This window comes from Gopherus flavomarginatus, chromosome 8 (assembly GCF_025201925.1).
Source record: "Gopherus flavomarginatus isolate rGopFla2 chromosome 8, rGopFla2.mat.asm, whole genome shotgun sequence".
NCBI lineage: Eukaryota > Metazoa > Chordata > Testudines > Testudinidae > Gopherus > Gopherus flavomarginatus.
In genome coordinates, this window is record NC_066624.1 from 62,813,507 (window position 1) to 62,825,884 (window position 12,378).

The window sequence follows — 12,378 nt, forward strand, 5'->3', positions numbered from 1 at the left end:
TGATACTTGTATGTTTGTTTGTATCACTTATCACAGCCTCCCAGCTAGCTAATAAGTGTGCTGTGAAAAGTGATATTAACGAACACACGCCTGTCACTTTTCAAAGCATGTTTTTTATTATTGAGTCTGCAAAAAAGACAAACCTACTTAAATAATTACAATGATGTGGATGTGTATATGAGCATATTTATTTGGTTTTTCCTAAAGTTAATTAAGTATTTCAGGAAAGTGTCAGTGTGGCCACCTGCAAAAGTTGGTGGCCACACTCTGAGGTCTAGTGCACGGTATAGTGACAGATGGTGGAGCTATGCAGAGACCTGCCAACCTCACTAATTCCCCTGTGAGACCCCTCCACTGGAAGCAGCAGGCAGTTCCACTGGCCCTCTCCCACTCTGTTTCCAAGCAGGCACTTTCTCCATTGTGTGCACTGATTTTTTTCTTCTTCTCAGTGCCCCCTGGCAGGGCCAGGGCTTCTGAGCTGCTGCATGCTCCTGCACAGGGCCTAGCTGCATAATGCCAGCACCAGCACTGGCAGCCTGGACCTGTTGGGCAGAAATTCAGCAGCAGGAGCTGACACTTTGGAAGCTGGAAGCCAGAGCTCCTTGGCTGGGTTTTTCCTGTTCTGAGTGGGGCGAAATACAGCATCCAGGAGTCTCTCTGAAAGACTGGTAAGTCAGAGAGGCAGGAAGAATTCAAGGTGCAGGACCCCCACCACTGCCACCCCTTGCTAACTTCTGTGGTAACCAGGGTTTGGGCATTTTGTTGGTTGGCCCAAATTTTCCAGGAACGACCTTAGCCAGGCCTGGTAGTGGGTGTTATCCTGAACTCCAGTCCCCTTCACAGCAGCTCTGAAACCAAAGAGGACTAAATAAAATACCAACCCCAAGCCTTCCAATCCATAGTTTAAAAAAATCCACATCAGACAATGGGCTCTCAACACGATCTGAGTTAATCGTCCCACAACTTTTAAGTGCCTCTTCTTCCACTGGACTCAGGCAGTGCAAACCTCATTTCACCAGAAACTGTTACCTCTTTTCCTGGGAGATGCGGAGGGTTGTTCATTCAAGACAGGTTTTGCCCATGCTCAGGGACAGTATGTTAGACCCATTTCTGACAGATTTCACCTCAGGCTTTTTCACTGTCCTACAGGGAAGCCTGTTTCCATGTGCAGTTTATCTCTGCCACCAGTGCTACCCACCCGCTGCAACATTGTGTTCCAGGGCACTCAGTATTGCTGGACTGTTTTGCCTATGGGGTACTGCGATGGACCCATGATATTCCATGCTGCTGGGAGGAGTATGTTGGGAAAAGGAGGATTGTTGCAAAGAGGAAAGAGAGTTCAGTAGGTGGATGAGATCTTGATAGTAAGTAAAACTGAAGAAGAGCATGAAGGGTTAGTGCAGCACTTACGGGGTTGCTGCTAAGCACACACCTTGAAATGTAACCCTTTTAAAGCCCAGATCAAACAGAGAGAAATGCAGTATCTGGGAAATAGACTCGGCGTGCAGGGGGAAGATCAGTAGATAAGGAGAGAGTGAAGTGCAACCTTCCAATGCCAGTGGATACTAAATCCTCACAGTCCTGTTGGGGGCTCACTAACTTTCGCTGAGAATTTATGGTGGGATATGCAGAAAAGGCAGAACCCTTGTATGAGGTGCTTAAAAGGCTGCAATGGATCTGGACAGAAGAAGCAACTAGTTCATGGGAAAGCTTGAAAAGGGGGTTAATGGAAGCATCTGCTTTGGCTGTCCCCACCAAAGACTTGTTGCGTATTTTATAGCAGAGGACTGACAGTTCCAGAAAGCTAACTGGGAATCTGAGCAAACTGCTCTTTCTGCTTACTGGACACTACAGAAAGCCCAGGGAATTATCGGGGCAAGTAAAGTAATTGTTAAAAGCCATCATGCTCTGGGAAAACTACTAAGTCAGGAAAATTTATCCAAAGGGTATGTGAGCGGATAAGGCTATCCAATGGGTCTTTTGCTGTCATGACAGAAAATGTCCAATTGCTCACCCCGAAAGAACCTGAAATATCTGTCTGGAGTCTGACCCTAACTGGTCAGGAACCTGTTTGTGAGCCCCAGGAGGAATCTAAAGTGCACGCTGTCTTTACGACAACTCCGGTTGAACAGGTAATTGGGAAAACAATCTGTCTTGTGGATGGTAGCTTATATTATAAAGAAGGAAAGTGAATTACAGGATTCAGACACAGGAGATGGGCAAATACTTAAATGCTTTCAATACAAGCTAAAGAAGGGAGGAACACAGTCTGCAGATGCGGCAGCAGTTGTAGAAGTGTTGGAGAGAATTAAAAACTGAAATAATTATTGGAACTGATTCGCATTAGATTATGTTTATAAAGGTACCACCATTTATCTTTCATGGTGGAAAACTATGACTTTTACAGGAATCAATGGATCTGAAATTAAACACAAGATCCTTAGGCAACAAATGGAAGAATTGGTAGCCAATTTTAATAAGTTGAGACTGGTTAAAATAAAATCACTTAAAGGAAATGTCCATTACAACGGGGAAATGAAGAGGCAGATAAGCTTGCAAAGGAAGCGGCGATCCCCAGTACAATATTGGAAGCTGTGCCATTGGCAGTAACCACCCAGGCACAAGCAAAACAAGAACAAAAAACAACCAGGAAGGGTTGCTATTATTACAGGACATTCAGGCAAAAGTTGAGTTGGTACAGCCACGGAGTGTAGAATGCCTCTCAAAGTGGCGGGGCATTCCATTGAAAAAAAGAACAAAGCTTAATTATAGCAAAACCAAACAATGAATGGGTTTTAGCAATTTAACAAATGCAATACCTTCCTTTGGGATGGATACATGGTTCTGTTGTGGGGGGACACCTGAAATTAGAAGAGGCATTAGAGAAACTGTAAAAGATGGGCTGGTGGCCTGGAATGAAAGAGGATTTGAATGTCCATATTCATAATTGTTTAACATGTGCAAAACAAGAGCCTGCTAGAAGGAAAAGGCGAGGGGAATTAATGCATCAGGCTTTAAAGGGTCCCTTACAGCACTTGCAGGTGGATTTTGTGGGACCTTTGCCCACCACACCTCAGAAGAATAGATGGATGTTTGTAATTGTAGATAGCTTCAGGGAATGGGTGGAAAGAGAGTAGTCTGGTAGCTGCAAAAATGTTAATAATAGAAATCTTTCCTAAATGGAGTTTACCACACAGTATTGACTCTGATAATGTACCAGCTTTCATCAGACAAGTGTACCAAAGTGTGGGTACATGGGCTGCTATTCCCCTACCATTACAAATCCCCTGCCACCCTCAAGCTGGAGGGTAGGTGGAAAGAATGAACTAGTCCCATAAAACTGAATTGTCCAAACTGTGCAATGAATTGGGAACAAACTGGGACATGGTGCTCCTATTGTATTTTAAATCTTGGCAGGCACATTTACATTTCCCAAAGGAGTCACTCCTCTCTTTTTTTGAATCACTGCTAAAGCAACTGCAGTGTAAGAAACGTAGAACCCCTACGTTGCCAAGTCTTATGGTTTCAGTGGTAGCCTTGCAAGACCTGGTGTTTTTCCTAACCCCCCTCTTCAACTCTGGAATCCAGAGATTGCAGGAGAGCCCAGTCTTCATTTAAAAACAGAATTTTCAAGGTCACGTGATTGCAGGGACCCACTTGAAAACATGACCGCATGCACATCCCTTAGAGAAATGAGATGACAAGTCAAACAAATCCAGCATTTATTAGAGTTTTAGATCCTGTGCCTTTTTTGCAGCCTGACTCATGCCTTTTAAGGTTGCCAATTTTGGTTGGACATATTCCTGGAGGTTTCTTTACGTGACATAGTCTTTAATTAGATTCATCTTTCATTCTTGGAGACTCCAGGCCAATCATGAAGGGTTGGCAACTCTGTTTTTTGACCCCTGGGAATATGGAATCCTGCATGTCTTCATCCAGCTGGTTCACTGAGCTGCATTGCCTCAATGTGGTTCTTCCAAACAACTGAATCCTCTCATTGTGTGGCAGAACCACTCTCTGGCTGGCAAGGGAGCAGGTGGGCTCCTGAGCTGACTCAGGGTCATCCCCAGGCAGTGCCAAGAGCTTGTTAGCTGTTCACACAGCCCCCTCCCGATGCACAGCACCAGATTTAGGCTAATAGAGCACAGACTAAACCATCCCTGACCAGGCTGATCGCCAACAGCACCAGGGCCCAGGCACACCGGCACCCAGGTGGCCACATCCAGTGCCACTGGTTGCAACCACCCGCCCCCTCCCCGTGCCCTCGCCCAATCAAAGGAGAAGCACTGGGAGCATCTATGAGGCTTTGCTGATGAGTCAGGCATGGCTCTGCCCCGCCACAAAAGGGAGAGGCTGGCTGATGTTCCAGCTGCCCCATATTTGCCCAGCGCTAGTGCCTGAGCTTGCCCCACCTGCCTGGGTGATGCCAGGTTTGCCCCTGGGAGTATGTTGGCTTCCTCTCTGGCATGGTCAGACCTGCTCCTTCGCAGCTCAGCCTCAACTGGCCTGCGTGCTGAGATACCCCCATGCCATGCCACCCTCCCCATTTCTGGCCCAAAACGGGCAGCTCCTCTGCCAGAAATCTGTGTGTCAATGGAACAGGCCTCACCCCAGACCATGCAAAGGTCCTCTACACATCTCCAACCACATCCCCCACCCCAGAAGGACTGAGGCCCTCGCTGGGAACATTCCAAACCAGGGCTGAGCAAAGCCCCCCAAGGATGGGCAAAGGGCCCAATCCTGCTGTGGCCCTAGGAGAGCTCCTTGGTATCTGAGTCACTGCTCGGGGCCCTGGGTTCCCCTATAGGGACAGGCGAGGAATGGGAGAGGGCAACCGGATGGCTACTGGCTGGGGCTGGGGGTAACTACAAGAACAGGATGTGGTGGGAGCTGTGGATGAGTGTCGCCCCATGTCTGGCACATAGCAGGGGAGCTGGTACTTTAGGGGCGGTGATCCACATGCAGAGCTGATCAGCTGTGGGGACTGAGCAGCGTTCCCTTTCCCTTGCCAGGGGGTGACAGCTGCCGAGCCCCCCCACACTCCGTACTGTGAGGGCTGGCTGGGGCGTGGCCTCCTCTAGTGCCACTACTCCACCCTCCTGTGCAGAGGAAGACTCCTACGGCCAAAGCTGCCAGGGCGAAGGCTCCCAAGGTGATGCCCAGCGCCAGAGGGGTGTGCGAGCGCCTGTGCTGTCCTTCTGCAAGACAAGAGGAATGGGCTCAGAGCCGGGCTTTGCTCTCAGGGGCCGTGCACAGTGGGGGCCAGGCCTGGTGCATGGGACTGATCCAGGTTCCATTCCCATGTTTCCCCCCCTTCCAGTGTCATAGGGGGTTCATATTCCTGCTGCTGGGCAGAGGGTCCTGGTGCCAGCATGGGCTGGCGCAGGGATTGCTAGGCTGCAGTGCTGTCCCTATGCAGCACCCCTGGGAAACCCATGCCCACTGATCCCCCCTCACGTACCGGTCCTGGCGCCATCCATCATGCTGTGCCGCCTCACAAACTCCACACACGTTGTCTCCAGGAAGGACTGCAGCTTGGAAGTGGTCTCTGGGTACCGGCTCACCTGGCCATGGGCGAATGTGGCCAGCTTGTCCTCCTCCTTGTGCCCCGGTAGCACCCAGCTGGCATTGGCCGCTCGGAAGCTCAGGAAGTCATCTCCATTGAGTGCCACCTCGTAGAAGCTGTGGGAGGCGCCATCAGGGGAAAGCTGGCAGCCCAGCTTGCAGTGCAAGTTCAGGGGGTCTGTGAGGGGGCAGAGCCAGAGGGGTCAGGCTGGCATGGCCCAGGTGCAGGGGTCAGGAGGGCACCCCAACCCCTCCTTGTTTTGCCAGAGCAACCCTCCGGCAGATGGGGGGCAGTCAGCATCCTCCTCCTCACTTCTATCTGCTCCCTGGGCTCAGCCCCATCTTCCCGTCCCCTCACTTCTTTCCCCTGATTCTACCCCCACTCCCTTTGTGCTCCCCAGACCTGTCCCCCACTCGCTTTCCTTTACCCCTTTTCTCTCCCTTGGCCTGATCCCCCTACCCTCCTCCTTCCCTTCCCATTCCCCACTGCTATCTCCACGCCCCCACACCTACTCTCTCTGCTTCCCTACCCCAGCCGGTGCCACACACTGCCAGGTAACTGATGTGTCTCTGTTCTCCTTTCGTGGTACTCTCAGAGTTCCTGGGAAAGCTGGGTGGCAGCTGCCATTTTGTTCGCCGAGTGGGCGCAGTCTGAAGCCAGGAGACGCACACACCGCTCGCTCACAGAGACTTGACTCTGGGCTGCCTCACTGTTTCCTTTTGGCCAAGGTCTAAGTCACTGCTATTGATAGGCTATGGCAGTGGGAGGCTGAGCAGGGAATGGGGCCAAACTGAAAAATGTGACAAAAAATCGGGTTCAATCTGAACCATAACCAATTTGCTTGTGGAATCAAACAATGCAAGGGAAAAGATTGTTTCAATGGGGATTGAGTTGGCTCAAAGCCAATGCATTTTTTCAACCAAAAACACTTAGTTGAAAAACATTCTCCTAGCAATCCTGGTAAAACAAAACACCCTCTCCCCTGCTGCACCTCCACCTCCTTGCCCCCACATTATACACAGTGCTCGGTGGGTGGGGGGGGGCAGCGCAGCACCCTGCCTGGCTGACCCATCTATGGGTAGCAAACACCATGCATGCCCCCCTGTGCCATCCAGCTGATGCAAACTCTGTTTCTTCCACTTTGCTGCCACCCCCCGAACCATATCACCAGCACCAGGTGTCAGAGGGGCCCATGCCCTCAAGCGCCGCTCCCGCTCTAGTACTCACACTGCACTTTCCTCTCCTTGGCGATCACCTGCACCAACATATGGAAGGCGTGTAAGTAAGTCTGCAGGCTGCGTTCCATCGCCTGCCACTGCGTTGGGGGCTCCAGCGGGAGCAGCTGGCTGGCATTGAAGCCCTGCAGGCTGTGGGTCAGTACCCCGTTCAGAGTGGCGTTCCCCAAAAATTCAATGGTGTTGCTGTTCGGAAGGTGGGCGAGCTGAATCATGGTGAACGTGTGCAGGGCTGGGAGGGACAGACACCCAGAGAATCAGAAAGTCGGAGGACACTGGCCACCCACATCCCCCTGACCACTGACTTTGGGCTTCCTGTCACACAAGGACCTCCCTCCCAGGGGGCCGGAGGCATTCCTCCATCACTGCAGCAAGCCCCCAGCCTCACCTGCTGGAGCACTGGCCAGCTGCTCGGGCTCCCCCGCACTCAGCCATGCATGGGAAAGAGAAGCCCACAGGTAATTCCTGCAGGAGGGTTCAGCAGATGCTGGGATTTCCCTGCCTTGCTCCACTCATCGCAGGGCTTCCCTGCCCACCTCCCCCAGCACTGCCAGTCCCTCAGTCATGCTAGCACCGCTGGTATCTCCTTGCGGGGGCCGTTTCAGACTGGCCGGCACCAGCCTTTCCTGTGGTGCTTCGAGTGCAGGAAAAGCATTTAAGCTGTGAAGGGACCTGCCACTTCCCTGTGTCACAGGGGCTGGAGGGGGATGGGGGTTGTTACAGTGTCTGCAGGGAAACCCTGGCCTGAGAGTAGACCCCATCCCATCCCTTGGCCACATCGCTGGGAATCACACTCTCTCTCTCTCAGCTGGGCTGATCAGAGCGAGGGGTTGTCTCCATGGCCAAGCCCTCAGAGCCGCTCAGGACTGGGTGGCTCTGCAGCTCCCCCAGGGTGCAAGAGCCCTGCATAGGGGTGCTGGGGACCCCTCTTACCTGCCCCATCTCCCTGGTGGCAGAGAACACCGACAAGGAGCAGAAGTAGCAGCATTCTCACAAGCTGGCTGGGGGGCCCAGTCACTGCTCAGTTCTAGCCTGGTGCCCTTGGTGGAGGAGATGGGGGGGTCCCGGAGCCTGGCAGAGCAATGGCAGGGGCCCTGTGTCTCAAGCTTCTGTGCCGAATAGTGCAGGGGATGTGAATGTCGGGGCAGTGCTGTGGAGCAGTCAGAGCTGTGGGAGGGAGCTGGGGCTGGCAGGGAGGAAGAGGGCGGGAATGTTAGTCCAGCTCTGTTATTGCAGCTCTGTTCCATTTCCGCAGCTGCTGACACCCCTTCTCTGCCAGCCCAGGACCTGGCTCCCCTCTGCTGTCCCCACAACGCAGCTGGGCTGGGCACTGCAGCTCACACACCCACGGCTGATGTGCGGGGGGGAGGAAGTATTCCGGGGCCCTGAGCTCTGGAGACCCCCCTGAACATATGTAATGAGTGAAATGGAGCCCCAGCAAATATGATGTACCAGCTCCCACCCAGCAGCTTCCCCCGCAGAGGGGAGTGTTTGTTAACCCTAGCTGCCAGGCCAAGCTCTGATAGGCTGAACAGTGGGCTGGGAGTCAGGACTCCTGGATTTCACTCCCAGGCTCACACTGGGGTGATGGACAGAGGCAGGACTCCTGGGTTCTGCTCCAAGCTGTGATGGAGAGTGTGGACTAATGGGTTAGAGCAGGGGGACTAGCAGGCAGCAGTCCTGGGTTCTATGCCCACCAGAGCTACTGACTCCTTGAGTGATCTTCGGCAAGTCACTCACTTCTGTGCCTCAGTTTCCCCTTTCTAGAATGGCTGTGGACCCTCCAAGGGGATATGAGGCACGGGGTGAGCACACAGGCTGGCTATGAACTGCACAGTGATCCCTGGATGGCCTTCTCCAGAGAGGACAAAGAAGCCTGCTCCGTGCTTGAATCCTGGCCATGCTCTGGCTCTGTGCGGAGCACCACAGAGCTGGCTGGCTCAGGAGTCACCCCCTGGAGCAGCCCAGCCCCTCTCTGCCTTGTCAGGCAATGGCTGGCCCTCAGCACAGCTGCTCAGCTCCCTGTGGGCCCCTGTCTTCTCTCTGGCCTGGGCCAGGCATTACATTGCTCACCCCTCTGGCACAGAAGGGACAACGCGTCACTCCCAGTGGGCTACAAGATGAGAAGCAATCGGTGAGGACTGGGATGTGCCCTGGGCTCACTTCTCTCCCTGGTGATCCTGCTGTTGGCTGGCCCATTGCCCTCTGCTGTGCCATGGGCGGCGCCTGCTCAGAGCTCTTCCAAGATGTGTCATTGCAGCTGGGCCTGCAGCATGACTGATTTTCTGGCCTCGCTTTCCCTGGCTCCCATTCAGCTGTGACCTCCATGGGGATCCCCTGCCCGCCCCACCACTCCAGCAGCCCCTTGCCTGGGGCTAGACTTCCCAGCACTGGCGGGTCAGAGGGAGCCAGCCTCAGCTTTCAGTTACAAAAGCTAAGTTTCTAGCCCTCTGACATAAACATGCAGCTAAGGGTAGCATAAAACCTCTTTACCCTGTAAAGGGTTAATTCCTCTTTTACCTGTAAAGGGTTAAGAAGCTCAGATAACCTGGGTGGAACCTGAAGAAAAGGACCAGTAAGAGGCGAAGATACTTTCAAGTCTGTAGGGGAAGGTTTTGGTCTGGGTCTCTTGGTGTCAGCCAAGAAACCAGGCAGGGAAATTCCATCTTCTTAAGTATATCTGAACTAAGCATCTAGTCTTGCAGAAATAGGAAGTAATAGCAGAAAAGAAATGTGTTAGATTAATTTTTGTTACAGCTTGTGAATTTCCCTATGCTAATAGAGAGGTTTATCTCTATTTTTGCAACTTTAAGGTTTTGCCTGGAGGGGAGATCCTCTGTGTCCTTGCGTCTTTTGTTATTCTGTAAAGTACTTACCATCCTGATTTTACAGAGGTGATTCTTTTGCTTTTTCTTTAATGAATATTCTTCTTTTAAGAACCTGATTGATTTTTCATTGTTCTTAAGATCCAAGGGTTTGGGTCTGTGTTCACCTGTACCAATTGGTGAGGATATTATTCTCAAGCCTCCTCAGGAAAGGGAGTGAAGGGGCTTGGGATATTTTGGGGGAGATAATGTTTATTATTTTGAAGCCAGTCTCATGACTTTTGAAGCCTGATTAGTTCTTTGGGAATGCCTGGGATTAGCAATAGAGCTGTCTCCATGGCTGGGGAATGGAGGCGTCCAGGGCAGGTTCTACTACCTCTGCTTCAAGCTCGCCAGGTTCCCAGGGGACAAAGATCCTGCAAATAACATTTCTATGACTCCAGCCAGCTGAGGAGCCACATTTCAACCCTTTGAGTGGCTGCTTTCCCCACTGACCCCCCACAACCTGCAAGGGGAGGAGACCCTGCCAAAGACCCACCCCCCAGGCCTGCAAGGTGAAGGGTAAGAATGGCAGGAGGAGTAGAGGTGGTGCCAGAGGGGGTGCAGAATTGATGTGGTGCTTGTGGCAGGACAGATGTGTGAGCAGCGCTGATGGGGAGCTGGGGGGCAGAACAGATGTGAGTGCAGAACTGATGGGGAGTTGAGGGCAGGACAGATGTGGGTGCAGAACTGATGGGGAGCTGGGGGCTGTGACATTCTCCTCTGGTGTTATCTGGATGGGTGATCTGCTAGGTCACTCCAATCCTTGACTCTGAGAGCCAGGCTTACCCTGCTCTGCCATGAGAACCCCCACTCCTGGGCTGTTCACACACAGCCTCTGGCATGTAAGCTGCTCCCAGCTACTTGCAAGTGAATGGTACTACCCAATATCTTTGGTCCCAGACACAACCCTAGGAACCTCCATCTTGCAGTGTGCAGTTATGCCCATTGGATGCTGCAAGCTTATATGAGTTTGTCAATTTAGCAAAGAAATTGACATGTACCAGGCTTGTTATCCCAAGAGGAGTCTCTGACATACTTCAAACCAAACACACTGCTTCAGGTAGAATAGACAAACATCTGTATTAACTATGAAAGATAGATTTTAAGTGGTTATAAGTCAAAGCATAACAAGTTGGATTTGGTCAAATGAAATAAAAGCAAAACGCATTCTAAGCTGATCTTAACACCTTCAATGCCCTTACAAACTTAGATGCTTCTCACCACAGGCTGGCTGGTTGCCCTCAGCCAGGCTCTCCCCTTTGAGCAGTGCTTCAGTCACTTGGTGTGGTGGTGTCTGTAGATGTAGGTGGAAGAGAGAAAAAGAACATGGCAAATGTCTCTCCCTTTTATCATGTCCTTTCTTCCCTCTTGGCTTTGCCCCGTGCCCTTCAGAGTCAAGTGAGCATTACCTCATCGCAGTTCCAAACTGACTAAAGAAAGGGGGCTGACTCCCTCGTTTGTTGCTGCCTAGGCCATTGTCCTTTGTTCCTGTGAGGCTGGGCTGGGTTTGTCCCATACCTGCCCTGATGAGGTGTGAACTGCCTCTCTGTTCCTAGAGAGTATTTGCCTGGCGTGCTTTGAGCCATGAGGATACATTTTCAGCCTCATAACTATATACATGAAATTATAACCTATAACATAAGATTGTTGTAATAATTACTATAACATCACTATAACAACCATGCTCAGTGCATCATGAGCCTTCCAAAGACACCCAGCATGAGAAACTTTGCATTGGATACCCACATTCATTTTACAAGAATGAACATCGTGGGGAGGGGCTCGGTGTTTTCCTGGGGATCTGAGCGTCACAAGGGCAGAACGGATGTGGGTGCAGAACTAATGGGAAGCTGGGGGGCAGAACGGATGGGAGTGCAGAACTGATGGGTTGCTGGGGGGCAGAATGGATGGGAGTGCAGAACTGATGGGTTGCTGGGGGGCAGGACAGATGTGGGTGCAGAACAGACAGGGAGCAGGGGCAGGGGCAGAACAGATGTGCTATCTCTTTCATATCTGTAGAAAATGGTGGTCACCTCCACTTTTTTCAGACCAAGTCCAGCCCCATGTGGCAATGCTGAGCCCCAGCAGGAAGAGCTGTATGAAGGAATCCTGGCAAAGCAAAGCAACCAAAGGGAACCCCTAACAGACAGACATGTAGTGGCAGTATGACCAACCCCAAAACATTCAAAGCAGATGTATCCCCTCCCCCATTCAGCTCTCCAGCCCTGTTTGAAGGCAGGAGTTGGAATATGCCCATCCTCAGGCTGGACACCTGCAGCTGCCATTTCATCTGCCACGATGAAGGGGTTGCCTCATCGAGGAGTCCTGGGCCAGCATCCGAGATTGGCGCAAAGCCCTCATCCCACCCATCACAGACACTTGGCAGTTAGATAAGGCTCGGCCAATGCCAAGGCGCTGCTTGGCTTGCCCCATCAGACACGGTGTAACCATGCCTTAGTAGGTCATAACTGAGAATGCCAAATTCGGGACAAACTGCTGAGAAATAGGGCAAACAACCCAAAATTGGTGGTTATCCTTGTAGTAAGAGGAGGCTCTAAGATATAAACCGTGGTATCAAAGGCCCGGTATGAGGCCTGAGGCCTGAACTAAAGTAATGATCAAGACTTTGCTAACATAAAGCAAAGTGAAGCTCTGAGCCAGAGGCAGGCCCTGCTCACGCAAGCTGGCAAGGAAAGGGCTGATGCTGCAA

The 12,378-nt window shown here is 51.7% G+C and overlaps 1 protein-coding gene across 3 annotated transcripts; it reads right to left on the reverse strand.

Moving 5' to 3' along the window:
• Positions 1–93: 93 nt before the first annotated feature.
• PROCR (protein C receptor) lies at positions 94–8,031 on the reverse strand. 3 transcript variants are annotated; one of them, XM_050965669.1, is made up of 5 exons: positions 7,735–8,031; positions 6,794–7,033; positions 5,462–5,743; positions 5,049–5,198; positions 94–848 (listed from the first exon to the last, which is right to left on the reverse strand). In XM_050965669.1, the coding sequence occupies exons 1-5, from the start codon at positions 7,787–7,789 to the stop codon at positions 838–840; spliced, it is 738 nt and encodes a 245-aa protein (XP_050821626.1). In that variant the 5' UTR covers positions 7,790–8,031; the 3' UTR covers positions 94–837. The 3 variants fall into 3 exon arrangements, with proteins under 3 accessions (XP_050821626.1, XP_050821625.1, XP_050821627.1); XM_050965668.1 differs by lacking the exon at positions 94–848 and having other exon boundaries at positions 3,706–5,198; positions 7,735–8,022; XM_050965670.1 differs by lacking the exons at positions 94–848; positions 7,735–8,031 and adding an exon at positions 7,190–7,554 and having other exon boundaries at positions 3,706–5,198.
• Positions 8,032–12,378: the final 4,347 nt, after the last annotated feature.

Bases quoted from the DNA above. Each gene is read 5' to 3' on its own strand.
- PROCR (XM_050965668.1), bottom strand. From the start codon at position 7,789: ATGCTGCTACTTCTGCTCCTTGTCGGTGTTCTCTGCCACCAGGGAGAT. The intron at 5,744-6,793 runs GTGAGTACTAGA...GCCCCCTCACAG, and splicing joins CAAGGAGAGGAAAGTGCAGT to ACCCCCTGAACTTGCACTGC. The intron at 5,199-5,461 runs GTACGTGAGGGG...CTTGTCTTGCAG, and splicing joins GATGGATGGCGCCAGGACCG to AAGGACAGCACAGGCGCTCG.